The sequence below is a fragment of the Nymphalis io genome, chromosome 8 (assembly GCF_905147045.1).
Source record: "Nymphalis io chromosome 8, ilAglIoxx1.1, whole genome shotgun sequence".
NCBI lineage: Eukaryota > Metazoa > Arthropoda > Insecta > Lepidoptera > Nymphalidae > Nymphalis > Nymphalis io.
The window spans coordinates 6,950,273-6,971,808 of record NC_065895.1 but is presented as its reverse complement, the minus strand read 5'-3'; the positions used below and the strand labels follow the sequence as shown (position 1 = coordinate 6,971,808).

At 35.5% G+C, this 21,536-nt stretch overlaps 1 protein-coding gene across 3 annotated transcripts in view; it reads right to left on the bottom strand.

The window, feature by feature from the left end:
- The window catches only part of LOC126770337 (uncharacterized), a 96,401-nt gene that overhangs the window by 47,383 nt on the left and 27,482 nt on the right, over nt 1–21,536 (bottom strand). Inside the window, exons 24-50 of one of the 3 annotated variants that reach the window (XM_050489705.1) lie at nt 20,494–21,267; nt 19,659–19,802; nt 19,392–19,466; nt 19,116–19,193; nt 12,877–13,092; nt 12,516–12,698; nt 12,234–12,434; nt 11,579–11,869; nt 10,219–11,370; nt 9,801–10,139; nt 8,464–9,723; nt 7,979–8,284; nt 6,774–7,088; nt 6,347–6,664; nt 5,953–6,264; nt 5,546–5,857; nt 5,152–5,463; nt 4,744–5,058; nt 4,314–4,628; nt 3,913–4,239; nt 3,530–3,841; nt 3,000–3,320; nt 2,596–2,910; nt 2,043–2,366; nt 1,532–1,846; nt 453–785; nt 77–376 (exon numbers count right to left, since the gene is read on the bottom strand). In XM_050489705.1, the coding sequence (XP_050345662.1) occupies nt 77–376; nt 453–785; nt 1,532–1,846; nt 2,043–2,366; nt 2,596–2,910; nt 3,000–3,320; nt 3,530–3,841; nt 3,913–4,239; nt 4,314–4,628; nt 4,744–5,058; nt 5,152–5,463; nt 5,546–5,857; nt 5,953–6,264; nt 6,347–6,664; nt 6,774–7,088; nt 7,979–8,284; nt 8,464–9,723; nt 9,801–10,139; nt 10,219–11,370; nt 11,579–11,869; nt 12,234–12,434; nt 12,516–12,698; nt 12,877–13,092; nt 19,116–19,193; nt 19,392–19,466; nt 19,659–19,802; nt 20,494–21,267 (9,765 nt within the window). Of the gene's footprint in view, nt 1–76; nt 377–452; nt 786–1,531; nt 1,847–2,042; nt 2,367–2,595; nt 2,911–2,999; nt 3,321–3,529; nt 3,842–3,912; nt 4,240–4,313; nt 4,629–4,743; nt 5,059–5,151; nt 5,464–5,545; nt 5,858–5,952; nt 6,265–6,346; nt 6,665–6,773; nt 7,089–7,978; nt 8,285–8,463; nt 9,724–9,800; nt 10,140–10,218; nt 11,371–11,578; nt 11,870–12,233; nt 12,435–12,515; nt 12,699–12,876; nt 13,093–13,313; nt 17,099–19,115; nt 19,194–19,391; nt 19,467–19,658; nt 19,803–20,493; nt 21,268–21,536 lie in introns of those variants that run through there. The other 2 variants (XM_050489707.1, XM_050489706.1) reach the window with 2 other exon arrangements.

The following is a 21,536-nucleotide window of genomic DNA, read 5'->3' as shown; positions in this document are numbered from 1 at the left end:
TGTAAATATATTTATTTTTACCTTCAAAATATCATTTACGAAATAAATCATAATTAAATAAGAAAAGAAAACCTACTGTAACATTGTGTAAATGGATCTCCTGTCATGCCTGCTGGACATGTGCATATAGGATTATGATTTTTTACAAGACAATGAGCTCGAAGGCCACATGTATTTGGACAAGGGTCATCACATTTTTGATTGATACAAGCTTTCGATGTGTCACATTCACTATTTACAACACATTGAGGTCGGCATGATGGTGGCGATCCAATATAGTTTGGTAAGCAAGAACAAACAGCTTGCATGTTAACCTGTCTACATTGACTATTAGGACCACAGGGTGTAGGTTCACAAGGATTTTGTACAGGAGTAGCTGAAAATGAAATAATATTTGTTATTTCTTTTGCTTCCATGTTATGTTATTCAATAAAGTATTGGAAAATACTTACGTTCTAAGACTATTTCTCTACATTGGAAGAATGGATCTCCAGTGAATCCAAGTGGACAAGAGCAAATAGGAACGTGATTTTCGACCGTACATTGAGCTAATTGACCACACGTTCTAGGACATGGGTCTATACACTTAAATCGTGTGCAAGCTAAGTTATAAGCACAATCATCATTATTTTCACATTCTCTTCTACAACCAGTTGAGCTGTATGGATCACCCTCGTAACCTTCTGAACAAAAACAGGCTCCTGCACCGTTATATTCACGACATTCTGCATTAGGTCCGCAAGGCGACGGGGTACAAGGACTAGACGTTGGTGTCATTTCGGTAGCTAAAAAAATGATACAAACATAAATTTAAATTTTAAATTTGTCTTAAATTTTACTCATTTTTAATTTTTTTTTTTTTATAGAATAGGAAGGCGGACGAGCATATGGGCCACCTGATGGTAAGTGGTCACCAACGCTCTTAGACATTGGCATTGTAAGAAATGTCAACCATCGCTTACATATCCAATGCGCCACCAACCTTGGGAACTAAGATTTTGTGTCCCTTGTGCCTGTAATTACACTGGCTCACTCACCCTTCAAACCGGAACACAACAATATCAAGTATTGCTGTTTTGCGGTAGAATATCTGATGAGTGGGTGGTACCTACCCAGACGAGCTTGCACAAAGCCCTACCACCAGTAATTAGTATGCATTAAGTTTATTATTCTATTTATTTTAAGATGTATATTATTTTTCAAAGATAAATAGAACAATTGGTACAAATAAGGTAACAAGTGATTGCCCGTCGTGATACTTAAGGACTGATCGTAGGTTACTAATAGTTTGACGCGTGTGATCTCTAAGAACACGCGCTCGCATTTGAAACAATTGATAGTTGGTACTAACGAATTTTCTTAGTTCAATATTTCATTTACAATTAACATCCTCATAATACGAAAACATTTATTAAAATGTTTTTTTATTTAAAAAAATGATTAAAAACAACTAAGCAAGCACGATTTTAAAAGATGTCAGAATAACGAAATACCTTTAATATAATATTATTTTAGATAAAATCATACATACATGATATAATTATTTGCGTGCAAGAGATAAAGGCATCTCCAGTGAATCCTTGTTGGCATGTGCACATTGGTTTATGGTTGACTGTTAAACAAAGTGTATTTGATCCACATGTCCCTTGACAAGGATCTTTACAACGTTCATTTTGACAAGCAGCATTACTGGGACATTCAGCATCAATAGTACATTCGGGTCTGCAATTCGGGACTCGGCCTATATAGTTAGGGAGACAAGAGCAGGCAGCTTGATCTCCAATAATACGGCATTCGGAATTTGGTCCACACGGTGAAGGAATACATGGGTTTGTTGGCACAGTTCCTAAAATATATACTGTACTGTGTACTGTGTAATTTCAACGGAAACGTTTAGAAATGATACCTTCTATTAAATTTTTTTTTATAATATTTTAAGCACAATATTAAAATGACAGTTAATCCATTTAAAACAAAAGTAATTATTGTATAAATTATACATTATTTAAATTATCATTAATATTTTACGTAATATCACTTACTTTCTTCAGGGCTACATTTAGTAAATGGATCTCCCGTAAAGCCTGATGTACAACTACATATAGGATTATGCGTGACAACTTGACAACGTGCGTTCAGCCCACATGTATTTGGACAAGGATCTATGCATTTTTTATTAACGCACGCTTTGTCTTGTGGGCATTCAGAGCTGACAATGCATTCAGGTCTGCATGATGGTGGAGTTCCAATATAACCAATTTCGCACGTGCAGACGCTATGACCATTCACTTCACGACACAGGCTGTTGGGTCCACATGGTGAAGGTTGACAAGGATGTAACTGTTTTTCGTCTATGTCTGAGATAGCTAAAATTAAAAGTTTTATTAAGAATAAATACCAAGAAAACCTTTCAATGTTCTAATGTATTTAATAATCAAAGAACCTCTTGCTACGAACTACGGAGACGAGTTTATCTATAAACATAATTTAGTAACGAGATAGTTTCAATAGTATAATAAGCACACGATAATAGTATAATTGAACATACGGCATTTATGAGCTAGGTTCATATTATGTATAATAAAAAAGACTCACGTTCTAATTCACACTTTGTTAATGGATTTCCTGAATATCCATAAAGACAGGTACACGTCGGTGAATGGTTTACTGTTCTACATTCAGCATTCATTCCACAAGATCCCGGACACGGATCTTTACATCTATTATTAGAACAGGCTTTGTTGCGGTCACAATCAGAATTGGAAACACATTCTGGGCGACAGCCTGTATATGGGTCTCCAAAATATTCTGGCAAGCAGGAGCAAGATCCAACTCCGTTTCGTTCTTTACATAGAGCGTTTGCACCACAAGGTGATGGATTGCATGGATTCGGTGGCGGTTCAGACGTATCTGGTACATATTAATCGATTAGTATAATTTGTGATAGCATGTGAGTTACGGGTCAAAATTAAATACAGGTAAAATTTCCTAAAACTTACATTCAATATATGAACATCCACTAAATGGATCACCTGTATATCCCGGCAAACAATTACATAATGCTACATGATTTGCTACAGTACATTCGGCATTAAAGCCGCACGAACCAGGACAAGGATCTACACATTTTTCATTTTGACATGCAAGATTACCAGAGCATTCAGCATTGATAGAACATTCAGGTCTACAGTTGGGTGCGATACCAATGAAATTTGGTAAGCAAGAACATGCAGGCGCTTCTCCGACTACTTTACATTGAGAATATGGACCGCATGGTGATGGTATACATGGGTTTCCTTTAGGTCCCATAAAGATAGGCTCTAAGAAAGAAAGTATAATAAATTAAGAATAAATATAGAAAAAGATCAAAGTTCAGAAAATAAAGAAACATAGAAAGTACAATAATAAAATCATGCAAAGTTGAGGATATTCAAAATAAAATATTCATTTATATATTTCAAACACGTTTTTTTTATATTAATTATATTTATTTTTTTGTATTTTATTATGTTTATTGCAATATTCTTACTTGGTTCTAATTGACAAACTACGAATGGATCACCGGTAAATCCTGCTTTACAAGTACAAATTGGATTATGGTTAATAGCTTGGCATCGAGCATTAACTCCACAGGTACCCGGGCATGGATCTCTGCACTTTTGTTTTATACATGCTTGGTGCTGGGGACAGTCTGTACTAGTAACGCATTCCGGCCGGCACGTTGGCGGTGAACCCACAAAGCCTTCTTGACAAGAACAAACTCCGTGTCCGTTAAATTCCTTACAATTACTGTATGGTCCACAGGGAGATGGCACGCAAGGATTAAAGTCTTGCTGCGATGCTACAATATAAGATTAAGTCAATAACATCGTTCTTGTATAATACTCATATTTATCAATTGTTTATGCTTACGTTGTCTTTGAGGATGACAGGATACTACAGGATTTCCATCGTAACCATCAATACACAAACAAATGGGATTGTGATGTGCAACACTGCAAATTGCATTTACCCCACATGCGCCTTGACAAGGATTTACACATTTATTATTTGAGCAAGCTTGTTCTAATGGACAATCATTGTTTGTGACGCACTCCGGACGACATCCAAGATATGGATCTCCTAAATATCCCGGTAAACAAGTACAAGCGCCAGCATTATATTTTTCTGTACATTTCGCATTTGGTCCACACGGCGATGGATTACAGGGATTAGTTTCATCTTCACTTGGTACAGTCACTGTATATTAAAAAATCGTTTAAAGCAAGTTCTTAAATTACAATCGTTATTATTATTATTAACTGTTTACTTACCTATAAAGTGACATCCTCTAAAAGGATCTCCTGTATAACTTTCTCGACAGTGACAAACTGCTTTATGTGCAATTACAATACAATTAGCATTTGATCCGCAAGAGCCATCGCATGGACTTAAACATTTTTCACGAATACAAGCAAGATTACTGGGACATTCTTCATCATAAATACATTCTGGACGGCAGTTAGGTGCCCTTCCAATATAACCTGATTTACAAGAACAAGCTGGAGTTTCTCCTACCACTCGGCATTGCGAATTTGGTCCACATGGTGTGGGTATACAGGGATTACCAGACGGCTTTGGTTCTGGTCCTAAAATTTAAAATATTGCTTCAAAACCAATTCAAAGAGAAAATTTCAAATTTATGTATGATGACTAAAATTGTTTTTTTTTCATATTTAAGAAGTATACATATATAAAACTTACTTCTTTCAAAGGCACAATTAACAAATGGATCACCAATATAATTCTGAGGGCAACTACACAAAGCATTATGATTGACGACTGTACATTTGGCGTCGGTACCGCACGCTCCAATACACGGATCACTGCATCTTTTATTTATGCATGCTTTGTTTGGCATACAATCACTACTGACCATGCACTCGGGACGGCAATTGGGAGGGGAACCAAAATATTCTTCTTGGCATGAACAAATAGCGTGCCCACTGTTGGCATGACATAGACTATAAGGTCCACACGGTGAAGGTAAGCATGGATCAGTAGGTTTTTCAATAGGGCCTAAAAGAATTTTTATTAGGAATTTATAGCTCAATGTTTGTACATTACATAAAAAAACAGTCATAAAATATTATTATATAAATAAATTCTCACTTATGTAACAGGATGTGAATGGGTTTCCTTCATAGCCTAACAGACATGCACAAGAAGGAGCGTGATTATTCACACGACACTCTGCATTCATACCACATACTCCTGGACATGGATCTTTGCATTTATTATTTATACAAGCTCTGTCTTTTGGACAATCTGAGTTTAAAACACATTCTGGTCGGCACTCAATATATGGATCGCCGTAATATTCAAGAATACACGAACAAGAACCAATACCATGTCTTTCTTTGCAAACAGCGTTTACCCCACATGGAGATCGGGAACATGGACTTTCATGTTGTGGTTCGATAGCTAGAAAAGTATTATATGGTTACAATTTGTGAAGGTAGTTTAAAAACTATATTTTTGTATATAACAAATAGTTTCAACTTACTAGGGGCAATTGAACATCCAGAGAATGGATCACCCGTATAGCCTCGTTCGCAAGTGCATATGGGTATATGTTTAACTACTTTACATATTGCATTAAAGCCACAAGAACCCGGACATGGATCATTACATTTTCCAGAAATACATGCCAAGTTACCTGGGCACTCAACATTCATTACGCATTCTGGTCGACAATTTGGTGGTCGCCCAATATAATTGGTTAAACAAGAACATACGGGTATGCCATTTAAATCACGACATTGCGAATGTGGGCCACACGGATTAGGTAAACAGTTATCGATTGGAGTCATTTTTTCTGCAATTTAATTACACATATTTGATAAGAATTAGTGTGTTAAAACGTTTTTCTTTTCAAAAACTAAGTAAACAGTTTTAATAAAATGAACTTACTGTCTTCTAAAAAACATCTTACAAATGGATCGCCAGTATAATCACTTCCACAACTGCAGATTGGATTGTGGTTCACAACTTGACATTCGGCGTTAACCCCACACGTACCAGGACAAGGATCTTGACATTTATTATTTATACACGCTTTACTTGGCCGACAGTCAGAACTGACAATACATTCAGGTCGACAATTCGGTGGAGAACCAACACAAATATCAAGACACGTACAAACCGCGTGGTTATTAAACGTACGACATTTACTGTAAGGGCCACAAGGCGAAGGGTGGCATGGATCGATCGGTTCCGGAAGAGCTGTATTGTAAGAAAAGATATAAAAGGTTGTACATAGAATGAAATAAAGTATAAGATAAAAAAGAAAGAGTAAGAGGCTTACTTATAGCAGGAGTGCATGCATGAAGAGGATTTCCATTATATCCAGATAAACAATAACATGAAGGTGCATGATTTGTGACTCTACATTCTGCGTTTTGCCCACATGTACCCGGACAAGGGTCTACACATTTATTATTAACACATGTTCTGTCAATAGAACAGTCTGAATTCATAACACACTCAGGTCTACAGCCTAGATAAGGATCTCCGTAAAAATCATTAATGCAAGTACACGCACCAGCACCATTTCGTTCTTTACAAATAGCATTAGATCCACAAGGTGATGGGTTGCAAGGATGTCGGGAAACTTCTTTAGGAGCTGAAATTCCGTTTAATAGATACATTTGTTGAACTATTTTCTACTGTCTCATGCAGGAATATTTAAGATATCATGCATTACATTTAAAGGTTATTTCAAATAAACTTACTTTTGACGAGACTGCAACCAGAGAACGGGTCTCCTGAAAAACCACTGTCGCAAGAGCATATCGGCTGATGGTTTTGTACCACACAGCGGGTGTTAAATCCACAGGAACCGACGCACGGATTAACACAGGTGCCACTCAAGCAAGCGAGAGCAAGTGGGCAATCTTGGTTGATAAGACACTGAGGTCGACAGGCAGGAGGAGCACCTAGAGTACCTGGCTCGCACGCACATACTACCCTGCCTGTCTCGCTTCGGCACGTTGAATGCGGTCCACATGGCGATGGCAAGCAAGGGTCGGGAGCTGGCTGCATAATACCTGAGAAAATTTCCAATATATATTATTATATGATTATTTACTGGTATGAGTAGATAACCATTTAATTGAAAAATAATAATAATAATAATGGCCTCCAGACCGATTTCGGCCACGGTGGCCAATCTCAAGAGAGATTTGCCAATTGCGCAGGAGATATGATAGTGCACAAGTGTGTGCGCAAACACAGGTGCACTGTCTATTCCTTAACTCTCATAATCCGATGGGACGACAATCCGACACGACCGGAAAGAGTTCAGGCGCAGGACCAACGGCTTTATGTGCTTTCCGAGGCACGGGAGTGTACACACTTCCAACTTCCAGACTCCAGGCTGCTACTGAGAATTTTCTGACAGAAAAACCCAATAACTTTTTATTGACCCGATCTGGGAATTGAACCCAGGCCTTACTTACATCAAGCCACTAGACCAACTAGGCAGAATTGAAAAATAAGTCAAATGTAAAAACTAAGTTTTTTCTCCGAGGTCAAGATTTTTTTTATAGTATAGTTAGGCGGATGATCAGCATATGGGCCATCTGATGGTAAGTGGTCACCAATGCCCATATACATTGGCATTGTAAGAAATGTTAACCATCGCTTACATCGCCAATGTGCCACCAAACTTGGGACTAAGATGTTATGTCCCTTGTGCCTGCAATTACACTGGCTCAATCACCCTTCAAACCGGAACACAACAATATCAAGTACTGCTGTTTCGCGGTAGAATATCTGATAAGTGGGTGGTACCTACCCAGACGAGCTTGCACAAAGCCCCTATCACCATTCTGTGTTTCTTACTTAAAATGCGTGTAAAAAATAAAATAGCAATTCAAACAAAATTGTAAATTTTGAGAATGGTTCAGTAAGAAATATTCATGAAAAAGGGACTTACTTTTTTTGTAACAACGTATAAAGGGATCGCCTTCGGGATTATTTTCTGGACACATGCAGATCGGATTATGACTGACGACGTGGCAACGAGCATCTACACCGCAACTGTGAATGCAAGGATCTCTGCATTTTTGGTTTATGCAAGCCTTAGTCGTAGGACAGTCTGAGTTCACAGCACACTCGGGACGACAAGCGGGAGGAACGCCGAGATAACCGGCGCGACATGAGCACGCTGCTCGATTGCTGACCACGTGACACTCGCTGTTTGGGCCACAAGGTGAAGGTTCGCAAGGATTGATAGGTGTTGCTGTAATGAAAGATAAAGTTATTTCTGTAGTATGCTATACACGAAACATGTTTTAATTATTTAAATAAGATACGACACTAGTTACATACAAATTGTATTGCAATTGTAAATAAAAAACATTACGGTTCGAAATATATTTTGTCAGATTTTATAATCATAATGTATATTGAATCACTTACGGACTGCATAAATTCGACGACAGGAGGAGAATGGGTCCCCTTCGTATCCATTGAAACACGTGCAAACAGGAACATGGTTTGTGACAATACACTCTGCATTAACGCCGCATAAATCTTTACAAGGATCTCGGCAGTGGTTAGATAAACAAGCCAGATGATTTGGACAATCTGAATTAAGAGTACATTCTGGTCTACAACCACCAGCATAAGGATTACCAATATTAGGTGGTATACAAGAACATCTAGCGGCATTATTTGTTACCGTACAAACTGTGTTTTCACCACAAGGTGATGGATTACAGGGAGAAGCAGTATTATCCTTTGAAACTGTTATACATCCAATAAAGGCGTCACCTTTATATCCTTCTAAGCAGCTACATAATGGAGTGTGGTTAACCACGTTGCATACAGCATTATTACCACAGGATCCGATACAGGGATCAGCGCATTTTTCATTTATACAGGCTTGATTTGATGGACACTCCTGACTTATAATGCATTCTGGCCTACAATATGGTGGTGATCCTGAATAGTTAGGTTGACAAGAACATACAGGATGATTAGATTTTATTTCACAAACTGAATTAGGTCCGCATGGTGATGGTAGACATGGATTTTTTTCATTAGGGCCGTTTTCGGTTAATGCTGTGCAAACTGTGAAGGGATCACCAGTTTCTCCTTGTCCACAACTACATATGGGATTGTGGTTAACTACAACACAATGAGCACCAATGCCACAACTTCCATGACATGGATCAATACATCTTTGGTTGACACAAGTTTCTTTTTGTGGGCAGTCTGAATTACTAACACATTCTGGTTGACACATTGGAGGAACACCTCGGAAGCCTGGTAAACAGGAACAGATGGCAAAACCAGACGGTGATACCAGACAACGACTGTATGCTCCACAAGGTGATGGATCGCATGTAGACACTGTAGGTGTAGTTACAGGATTAATTTGGCACCGAATATAAGGATCACCAGTCTGACCCGGTGCACAATAGCAAATAGCATGATGATTTACAGTTTCGCATAGTGCTCCGATTCCACAAACATTTTCACAGGGATTTTCACACTTATTATTTATACAGGCCAGTTTTGAAGAACAATCACTATTGACAACACATTCTGGTCTACATGAAAGATAAGGATTTCCGAAGAAACCAGGTAAACATGTACACGTGAGAGCTTCATTCATATTTTGGCAAACAGCATTGGCTCCACAGCGAATATTATCACAAGTTTCAGTCAGCACGGCTAAAAATAAAAAATCAATATATAAAACTAAATTAATATATATAAAACCATTTAGTTATCTTAGCCTAAAAACTTACGCTGTGTTGTAAATTTACAATGCTCATATGGATTTCCTTCAAAACCGTTTTTGCATTTACAAATTGGATCATGGTTATATACCATTGTACATTCAGCATTAACACCGCATGAGCCAGGACAAGGATCCACACATTTGTTTTTTAAGCAGAATTTGTTAAACGAACAGTCTGAATTTAAGACACAATCAGGTCTACATCCAGGGTTGTTGATGGCGTTGGGGCCAACGCATATATTACATACGGCAAATTTATCGCCATATGTGTCACAAAGAGAATTAGGATCACACGGATTTGGTGCACATGGTTGGGCTGTCGTATTATCTTGAACAACAATTATGGCTGAAAGTATAAAAAATATTTAATTTAAAATAAATTAAAAATCATACTTCTGGAAGAATATAAAAATAATGATACGTACGCCTGTATATACATTGAATTAATGGATCTCCTATATATCCATCAGGACACAAACACGAAACCGTATGATCTGAACATAAACAAACTGCATTTATTCCGCAGATGTTGCTTTGCAAACAAGGATCTGTACATTTTCGATTAATACAAGCTTCGTTAGGTGAGCAGTCTGAATTCATAAGACATTCTGGTTTACATTCTTTGGTTGGATCTCCATAAAAGTCCGGAAGACATGAACACAAGGCCTTATTGCCAACATCTTGACAGATCGCGTTAATACCGCATTGTATTTTACTACAAGGTCTATTACTCTTTTGTTCTTCAGGTTCTAAGCAACATACTAAAGGATTGCCTATCAAACCATCTTCGCAGACACAAACAGGATGGTGTGATTCCACGTGACACTTAGCGTTTAGACCACATACACCTGGACAAGGATCACGACATGCATAACCAATGCAAGCTTTGTCCAGTGCACATTCGTCATCGATTTCGCATTCCCTGGAATGGCAACCCTCCAAACTGTAAGGGTCACCAGTGCTACCTTCAATACACGTACATAGTGTTTGCCCATCATATTGAATATTGCACAGCGATTGAGGCCCGCAAGGGTTTGGGCTACACGGGGTTTTTTGAGGTTGACAGCCAATATAAGGATCTCCAATAAATCCTGTCCTACAGAAACACATTTCTCTGTTGTTACTGACGTAACAATCTGCATTTTCACCACAATTTCCAGGTTGGCAAAGGAAAGACACGGGCATATCAGATTCATGATTACAAGATTTATAGGCATTACCTCTTGTATTTTCTGGACAGTAACATGCGGGTATCCTGTTAGGATCACATCGCGCCCCATGACCACAGGTGTTAGGTTCACAAGGATTACGTGTCTCGACACAGCCACGAACTGTATTTGGACTCTCTACGTAGCCTTGTAAGCAAGTGCATTTTGAAAATCCATTCGATAAAACTGTGCATTGTGTATTAGGACCACAAGGGGAAGGATTGCACGGATTGTTTGGTAGACGACAAGGTTGTCGAGGAGGGTTTCCTTCGTAATTTGGAAGACAAAAACATGCTGGCTTATTATCTACAATTCTGCAGCCAGTAAACGGTCCGCATGGGTTAGGTTCACACTCGTTACCTTCCGGAACTGAAAAATAAACAATAACAGTAGTAAGGTTTATTTCATAAATTTAAAAAAAAAACAACTAATTTCATTACTACAGTTCCCAAAAGAAAATAGACGATAGCGATTATTTTTAATTTGACAACTTTCTCTTACCTAATTATATAGAAAAAGAAAAATATAATATTTATTGTGTGCAATTGTGTGCCGTAATTATATGTAAAATACTTACTACAGTTCTTGAATGGGTTGCCCGTAAGACCCTTAGGACAAAAGCAGATAGGATTGCCATTATCATTTTCACAAAGTGCATTTATACCACATGGATTTGGAGAACAAGGATTTGATGGTGGTTCACAACTTAACATTGGGTTTCCAGTATAACCACCTAAGCATTTACACGAAGCACGATGATTTAAAACGTCACAAATTGCGTTTGTTCCACATCTACAAGGCGACTCGCATTTTCCGTTAATACACGCCTCTGAATTTGAACATTCATTATTGGATCGACAACCTTGAACTGAAAGAACAGATACTTGTTTTTATAAACGCAATAACTAAGACATAACAAAACAGTACGAATAAGGAAGAAAACTTGCAAATGAAGTAAAATACTAACAATTATTTAAGTAATCGTTTTCACCCGTCTCACTCGTGACGTTATCATCATCATCTCTTGTCTAAAAGCGAACCTATTAGACAAGTGACATATAGGAGGAAATTAAACCTTATTCGTGAAAAGGCAGTTAGTTCCCTTCTAGATGTTATAGACAAACAGTAAGCCTATAAGCATCTTTTATTCTATCTCTATCAAAATAAATCGAAATGGAAATTTTAGGTAGACCTATTAAAATTTTAAAGTATTTTCGAAAAACTATGCTCACCTTGATAGCATTCCAAAAATGGGTTACCAGTAAAGCCTGCGAAACATTCGCATTGTATTCCATGATTTGCAGGGAAGCATTCAGCATTATCTCCACATTTATTTACGGCACACGGATTAATACAAACTCTGTTTAACCTATCACATAGTAATTCTGGTGGACAATCTTCGTTGTATTGACATACTGCATGAGAATCAACAACTAAAACAAAATATTAGTTGAGTGATGAAATTCAAAGTTAATATTTATTCGAAATAAGATTCCATTTATACATTAACTTACCCGGTACGCATCCAATGTATCCGTTTCCTTGATATCCTTCCGCGCAACTACAATCTGAGCCATGGTTTGTATTTATACAGGCTGCATTTTGTGCGCATGGATTGTGTATTGAACATGGATATTGACATGCACTATTTATACAAGCTTCAGTCAAGTGGCAATCTTCATTTCTAGTGCAACCAGCTGAGTAAAAGTGAAAAGTAAAATGTATAATACAAATTCGTGCAATGTTTAATTTATTTTACATGTTATTATTTGTGTTATATACAATATAATATATCATAATTAATTTCAATTACCTTTGTTTGGGTAAATTTAGTATATTACAAAAAAGAAACGTTATAATAGCCCTAACACTTACATGTGCTGGGAGAACATTTAACAGCTGGATCGCCGTCATATCCAGCCGGACACGAGCACATTGGCCTTTGTTTAACCGGATGACACTTGGCTTCAATACCACAAACATTGTCAAATTCACAAGGATTTTGACATAATCCCATAAAGCAGGCTTCTGTTTCTATACAGTCTCGATCAGAATGACAAGGTTCTGGTGTTTTGAGTGTCCCGGGTGATTCTATTATATTATACGTTAAATATGAAATTAGTATGTTATAATCGATTGTTATAAATTAGTTTATGTACAAGATATGTATATTATAAAAGAACTTTACATTTGTCCGATAAAACAACCGTAATACTGTCGTGTCATATTAAAACATTAATATTTCTTAAAATAACCCTTATTGATACCTAACAAAATTGAAATGAAGATTATTGTTATCATTTCTAGCATACCTTTCCCACAGTAGTGTTCGGCTGCATCATTGCAAGCACAAACAGCGTCATGGTTCACAACTTTACAGGAAGCACTCTTTGAACACGGGTTTCGCACTTCACATGGGTTCTGGCAAACTCCATCAAAGCAGAACTTGTCGGTGGGACAGTGAATGTTTGATTTACATTTATTGTTAATTTGAAAGTCAGTCGTAGTCTCAGTTACAGTCAGATCAAAGTAAGGAGTAGAATCAGTCCAAGCAGGAATATCTATATCTTTTCTTCGCGACGACAAATTGTCTAATGATGTGCTGGATAGGGCAGATACTGTTGATGGATACTGCTTTCCATTTAGATCATTATTAGTTAATTCTGTTTGTGTCCTTAATATGTCCTCCGATGTATTTTCCGTAGTAGTCGCGACGTAATCGGTCGTCGTCGATAGTAATGAAGACGTAACTGTAAGTTCTTTGTCCTCATTTGTTCCTATCGTACTCCATAGTGCTTTATTAAAACTAGATACTGCTGTTGGAGTTAACAATATATCACTTTCACTTACAGATTCAGTAATAAATTCAGTATTTGTCAAAGAACTTTTAATATCTTTCTTCATATGAGTCGAGGATTCGTTATCTAACGTGGTCAAGGAAGGTGAAGTCGAATCATATGTTTCAGTTTGTGACATAAATGTATTTTTATTTATATTTTGAGTGTCTTTACTTAAGTTTATAATATTTTCTGTACTTTCTGCTACCGTTACATAATTTGTGTTATCAGCATTAGTGCTTAGCTTTACATCACTTTTAGTTGTAGTGTATTTTTTTATATCATATGTAGTAATAGAATCTGTCTTTGGATTAAAAGGTGTATTTTCTTCTGATACAGATAATGTTGTTAAGTATTTTTCTGATACAGTTTCTTTGAACTCATTTACAGTTGTATCTAAATATTCAAAGACCTTAGTTTCATTTTTACTTAAAGAATTGTTTTCTGATTTTTTTAAATACATTTCTGAGAGTGTTGTTACAGTATATTCGTTATTTTTTGTTGTACCATCTTCCAAAGGTAAAACTGTAGACGTCGTGCCAGTACTTTCATATTGAGTTTTAATTATTTTACTGTCCTTGTTTTCATTGATTAAAGTACTCGTCATGAATGGGGTTATAGTGTTTTCACTTTCTACTAGTGTCTTTTTGGTAATTCCTTCTATATAATGATTAATCGCTGATTCTGTAGTATCCTTCACAGTTGTTTCTGTGTTAAACGGCTTAACATTAAGTGAATAATCTTCCTTATCGAAAGGATCTTTTGTTTCTATTAATGTATCGATAGTTGATAAAGTTAAATAATCGTTATTTTTTTGCGTAGATGTATCTTTTATAAGACTTTCTTCTATTGATATCACAGAGTTTTTATTCTGTTTTTGAAAATAATTTTCTTTGTGATATGTTGTGTCAAGTGTATTTGTTGTTGTTATTATTTCAGTAGTTTGAGTTGGCGCTGTTTCTGTATTAACTTTTAAAACAAATTCATTATTTAATGTTTTTGTAGACTCAGTAGGTATATTTGATGGCTCTGTGAAATGTATTTTATCTTGATAAGATAAAGTAAGACTATCTGTAGTTGGAACTACAGTTGTTACATGGTCGTTAAAATGTGATATATCAAAAATGCTGTCTGTTGTAGAATCATGGTTATAATTTTTATTCAAATATGTATAGTCTGTTATTTTAACATTATTATTAATTGATGTTTGAGTTTGTATATTATCCTGAGTTGTGAACAGAGAAAATTCATGAGGGGTCGATTTAGATGTTACGGGAAGCTTTGTGTCAAAATCATTTAATGTTTGATAATTGAAAGTAGTTATTAATATACTCTTATTTTTATTATTATTTGCACCATTGTCAGATTCAGAAGTCGGTGTTTTACTAGTTTCAAAATTATTATACTGTGAAGGATACTGAGTTGAAACCGTATTTTGTTCAGTATCAAAATCGTATGGAACTGAGGCTGTAGTATAATTAAATATATTAACATTTTCTGTTACGAAATCTTTTTTCTCAGTTGTTAATTTATTAGTGACAGTTACGGTGCTTGTAACTAGATTTATATTATTATCCATAAAAGATGCGCTATAAGAGCGAGTAAGAGAATCCTCGTCGTTATTTTTATTAGTTGTGCTAGAACCAAATTCATTTGCCGATTTAGTAACTAAGTTATCAGACATTGTAACCATTTCTTCGCTTTTATATTTTGTATGATCTAAATGTTTATTTTTTGTTAATATACTTTTCTCTGTATTTTCTTTAAACCTCGTCGTAGAGTATTCATTAGTTTCAGTACGTATTTCAGAGCTAGAAGAAGCTTTTGTAGTAGTATCATTCACTTCTAATATTTTTGTATAATCATTCACATTTGTAATTGTATTCTGTTCAACCGTAGATTCTGTCCTGGAATTTAACATTTCTATAGTTGTTATGCGTAAATCAAATAATTTTGAATGTTCTTCTGTAACTGTTTCCGGGCTAATAGTTATAGTAGAATCCAAATAATCAGCATTCGATCCTTCTTTCGACCGTTCTTCTGTATTTTGTATTAGGCTATTAGTTGTGGTGGAATTCAGATAATCAGCAGTTGATCCTTCTTTCGAATGTTCTGCTGTAATTATTTCAGGGCTAGTGGTTATAGAAGAATCTAGATAACCATCAGTTGATCCTTCTTTCAAATATTCTTCTGTGGTTATTTCTGGGCTAGTAGTTATAGTAGAATCTATATAACTAGCTTTTGATCCCCCTTTCGAATTTTCTTCTACAGTTATTACTGAGCCAGTTATTGTATTAGAATCCAGATAATCAGCAGTTGATCCTTCTTTCGAATATTCTTCTGTATTTTTTTTCAGGCTATTAGTTGTAGTAGAATCCAGATAATCAGCAATTGATCCTTCTTTCCAATATTCTTCTGTATTTTTTTTCAGGCTATTATTTGTAGTAGAATCCAGATAATCAGCAGTTGCTCCTTCTTTCGAATATTCTTCTGTAATTATTTCAGGGCTACTGATTATAGAAGAATCTTGATAACCATCAGTTGATCCTTCTTTCAAATATTCTTCTGTGGTTATTTCTGGGCTAGTAGTTATAGTAGAATCTATATAACCAGCTGTTGATCCTCCTTTCGAATTTTCCTCTAAAATTATTTTCGAGCTAGTAGTTAAAGTATAATCCAGATAACCAGCAGTTGATCCTTCTTTTGAATATTCTTTTGTATTTTTTTTCAGGCTATTAGTTGTAGTAAAATCCAGATAATCAGCAATTGATCCTTCTTTCGAATATTCTTCTGTATTTTTTTTCAGGCTATTAGTTGTAGTAGAATCCAGATAATCAGCAGTTGCTCCTTCTTTCGAATATTCTTCTGTAATTATTTCAGGGCTACTGATTATAGAAGAATCTTGATAACCATCAGTTGATCCTTCTTTCAAATATTCTTCTGTGGTTATTTCTGGGCTAGTAGTTATAGTAGAATCTATATAACCAGCTGTTGATCCTCCTTTCGAATTTTCCTCTAAAATTATTTTCGAGCTAGTAGTTAAAGTATAATCCAGATAACCAGCAGTTGATCCTTCTTTCGAATATTTTTCTGAAAAAATAGTTTCACGGTTTGTCAAGACATAACTCGTTGTAGATTCCTTAACTGTATCAGTGGCTTGTGATAAATCATTTTCAATTTTTCGTAGAGTTGTTCTAGAAGTATCAATAATTGTATGGCCATAATGATCATAGGTACCGGCAATAGTAGTCATTTCGATTGCTGTAGTGTCTGCATCGAACTTGGTGGTTTGGAGTGATTCATCAATTTCAGTAGTCACAGTCGTTACCTGGCCTTTATTAAAAGGTGTGTACGATGTTCCTTTTGAACTGGTAGTACTTTTTTTTAACGAGGAGTCCAACGTCGATTTTTTTTCTGTACCATTCTTTATTAATAAAGTAGCCGTTGATTTATTCATTTCAATAGTATCTAAAAATTCCGTTGTTGTTTCAAATTTTTGAGTTGATGCTCCAATCTCAGGCTCAAATACTTGTATTGTGTTGGTAGTAATTTCATTTTGAATTATATCCTTATTTTTATTTTGTGTTACAGATGACTTTGCCGTTGTTTCCGCAAATGCAAAATCTGTACTATCTTTAAATAAGTCCACCGATATAGTAGATTTTGTCAAATTCAATTTATTTACCGCTGTTTGAGTATTTTCTATAAAATCAGTAAGTGTTATGGGTGTCGTACCTGGAGTAGTTATTTCTTTCTGACCTGATTGATTGTCTTGAAACAATTTTGTAGTTTTTTCCGTATTGTGGTTGTATGCATTTACTGTTGTTTGTAATTTAAGGGTACTACTTTTAGCAGCAGTATTTAAATTATCTGTGTAATTTTTATGTAAATTTCTTTGATTTTCTGGTGTTTTAGTATTCTTATTTTCATGAACTTGTTTCTGTGAGCCACTTGTTTCTTTTCTTTTTAGTTGAGGTTTAACAGTACTTTCTGTGTGTATTGTACTACTGCTTTGTATAAGCTCCTCATAATCCAATGTTGTCTGAAACTCTTTATCTTGATTTGCCATTAAAGATATATCAGGGTTTTCATTTTTTATAGAAACAGTAGTATATAAATCATAAGATTCTGAATTAGATGAAGGTACCAAAGTAGTGATGTCATTGATTTGTTGTTCTTTGAAACTGGTATGAAGTAAGCCTTGATCTGTATTTTTTGTATTACTATAAGAATCAGTAATGGCTAATAGTGTTTTTTCTGTCTTGTCATATGATGAAGTATCAATAGTCGAATCTACGGTTGAATCGAGGATTTCAAAATCAAAATATTTGGATGTTGTACTTAAGTTTTCTTTGGAATTGGTAGGGAAATTTAAATCTTTTAAATCGTTTTCGGTTGAAAAGTAGGATCCTATAGTATTGATTGTATTAACATTTGTAGTAGTATAGCTAAAATTATCAATAGTCGTTACACTGTCATATTCGGTAAAGTCTTTCAGTTTGATAGTAGTTGAAGTAATTATATTGGAGTTTGTTTCTGTTAGTGGGACATTTAGAGGTCGATCATCTGTTAATCGGAAAGGAATATTTTGTTAATTTTTTTTATTTTTATACACTAATACAAAAATTCACTTCATATTTTTTTAAATATAGACAACATCAAATTATCAATATATATACGTTATGATTATTTAATCTAAATATAATATTTCAAGCAAACTAAGACAAAGTATAGAAAAGATTAATAAAAGAAGAAAAATTTAGGCTTAAGAGACTAGTTGATGTTGATGATGAAACTAAATAGCAATAAAAAGACAAAATAAGTATTCATAAAAATGTCTGCTTCTTAAGCCTAAAATAATATGTCTTATTGAACATCTGGTTCTACAACAGATCATGTAAAGGATTCCGTGATACTAATTCTACTCTGAAAATATAAAGACAGAAAATACAATATTGTTTTTCGGGTCTGCCGAGTGAACATAACCAGTATTTTGTGGCGTTTTATCGGACAAATGGTACGCTGTTCATAGCAACAACCAGTTTATTTGGAGTTAGTTTTGCTATTCACAATATATAAAGTATTTACAGACTTGCCAGCTTTATAGTAGTAGTCTGTGACACACATCACGTGGAAATATAATGTAAGTAAAAGGTTTATATAAGATCCTGTATGTGGATATTATTAATTATAAATAAAAGTTAGCTATGTCATATCAGGCATAAATTAGCATAGTAAATAAATATTAGCGATAGATATTTTTTTATTATTACTCACTCTCCATGCACGCTCCGGAAAATGGATCACATGGAACTCCCGGCCGACAATGTGCACAATTTTTGATTGGTTTTTGATCTGTTAAAATAAATAAGTTTTATGTTATTTATTTATTTGATAATAATAATTGGAATTTGTGGGAGTTTAAGTATTCATGTCGTTATAACACATATATATTATATTTTTGTATGTGTTGTATATGTGTTTGGTTGTCATAATAGTTTTTTTTAAGATTTGTCTTAAAGTTATTGAAATAAATATAAACATAATTTTTACCTTGTACACAAACGCATCCATCACACTTTGTATTTGGATACCTGGCGCAGTCTGAAGCAGTTTGACATTGACAAACTGTAATACAAAACAACAAACTCAATGTCGTTTAAGTTTATTTTAAAAATAAATAGGATTTCATTTCTCATGAGCCTCAAACTCAAACAATTCGACTTATACTAAAGAACTTTTCTTACTATACTAAGTATAGTAAGAAAATGCATTTGAAGCAGTAAATAATTTACATTGCTATCCGAAAAAAATATATACCCTTTGAGCAAACAGGTTGGTGATCAACGACAGCGCAGTGTTGCCCGCGCGTGCAAGGACCACCACTCGCGCAAGGATCTGCGCACCGCCCGCCCATGCACGCCAGACCCGTAGCACACTGCTCATGCGCACCGCATTCTAACGCTGCGAAATCCAACTGATTGTCACCAAGAGAACACACATATACCTAAACTCCTAAAAATCTGTATCATACATGTTGTACACGTGCTTAGGTTCACATTTTAATCAATCCAGTGGCAATATTTTTAAATATGGTATCAAATTTATATATTACACAAAATATGAACTTTTTGTGCATAGTAGGCAAAAGAGGTAAAGCAACAAAGTTTCTACCGATAGTTTATTGTGTTGCTTATATGTATATAAATAAATTTAATTCATAGAGATAATAACAAATATGATGTAATTATAAAAGTATAAAATAAAGGCATATTGATCTTTGCAAACTCTGTCTCGTGGCAGTTTTTTGCATTTTTAGTTTATACCAAAGCACTGAAAGCGTTATAGTTACCCAAGCGCAACCGACACCAATATGTTCAAGAGAGACTTACACTCTTATGAATATGTAGTATGTACACAGATAAGAAATAACATGCTTTAATCTACCTGATCTAGAAGAATTCAACTGTTGAAAAAGAAAAATTTGTCATGCTAGAAAAAAGAAATAAAGAAATAGAGAGAGCCGGATGAAGTCATAAAGTATACTATTTCGTTTTTCCTGGAATGTGAAGAACAAAATTAATAAGATTCTTTGAAAAGATAATATACTAATAATACTGTATAATACTTTAACTTTCTGTTAACGCAGAATTACCTTTAATGCAGCCATGCTTTTCATCGTGTATGAATCCTCTAGGACAAAACTTGCATACGGGGTGATGATCTTCAACTGAACAAGGGGCGTCACCACAAGCATCTTTACATGGATCTTTACATTGGAAGTTTATGCACGCTAAATTTTGAGGACATCCATTATCTCTAAGGCATATTGACACTGTAGGGTGACAATCTTCGACACATATACAAACTGCTCGATGCTCTACCACATCACACTGTTTCCCTTTCGGACAAATAGACTGTTTAGATGCTAAGCAAGGATTTACACATTTAGAATCTCGGCATGCAGCATTTGACGGACATTGTTCATCTCTTGTACATTCAGCGTGTTCCGGTGCGCAAGTTAGTTCTCCCCTTTCATTAAGTGCAAACCCATTACGACATACACATACGGGTTTATGATTTCTGACTTCACATTTCTGATTTCTACGACAATTTTGGTAGTCTGTGCATGGGTTTCGACATTCATTTGTCGTCATATCACATGCCAACTTCGACGGGCATGGTTTTGTATCGGAACAAGTGAAAGTAACGTTGGTGTCGGCTGTAGGTTTGCAATTAGGATCAAGCCGACAGGATAGGCGCGGCTGGCCCACGTAACACTGTGGGCACGAACACTGGGCACGATGCATCACGGACACGCACAGGGCATCCTCTCCACAAACACCGCGTATCGTGCAAGGGTCGACGCAACGTAAGCTCAAACACGCTTTGTCTACTGGACAATCTTTATCACTCGTGCATTCGATACCTAGGAAGATGTGAAAGAAGAAAGCAGAGTCGAAAGAGCTGTACCTTCAGCCACGAAGAGGAAACTTTCTCACGAGACAGTGCATGCTTTTTATAATTGAGGGTTTATGATCAGAAGTATATAACGTTATATTATAATACAAGCCATATGTACATGAAGCCGAACAAAATGTTACTGACTGTAATAAAGCACGAACGGTGAGAATGCTTCCACTAATGTAAAAATAAAATATGACCTATTGTTATTTGTACACATATGTAGTTACAATA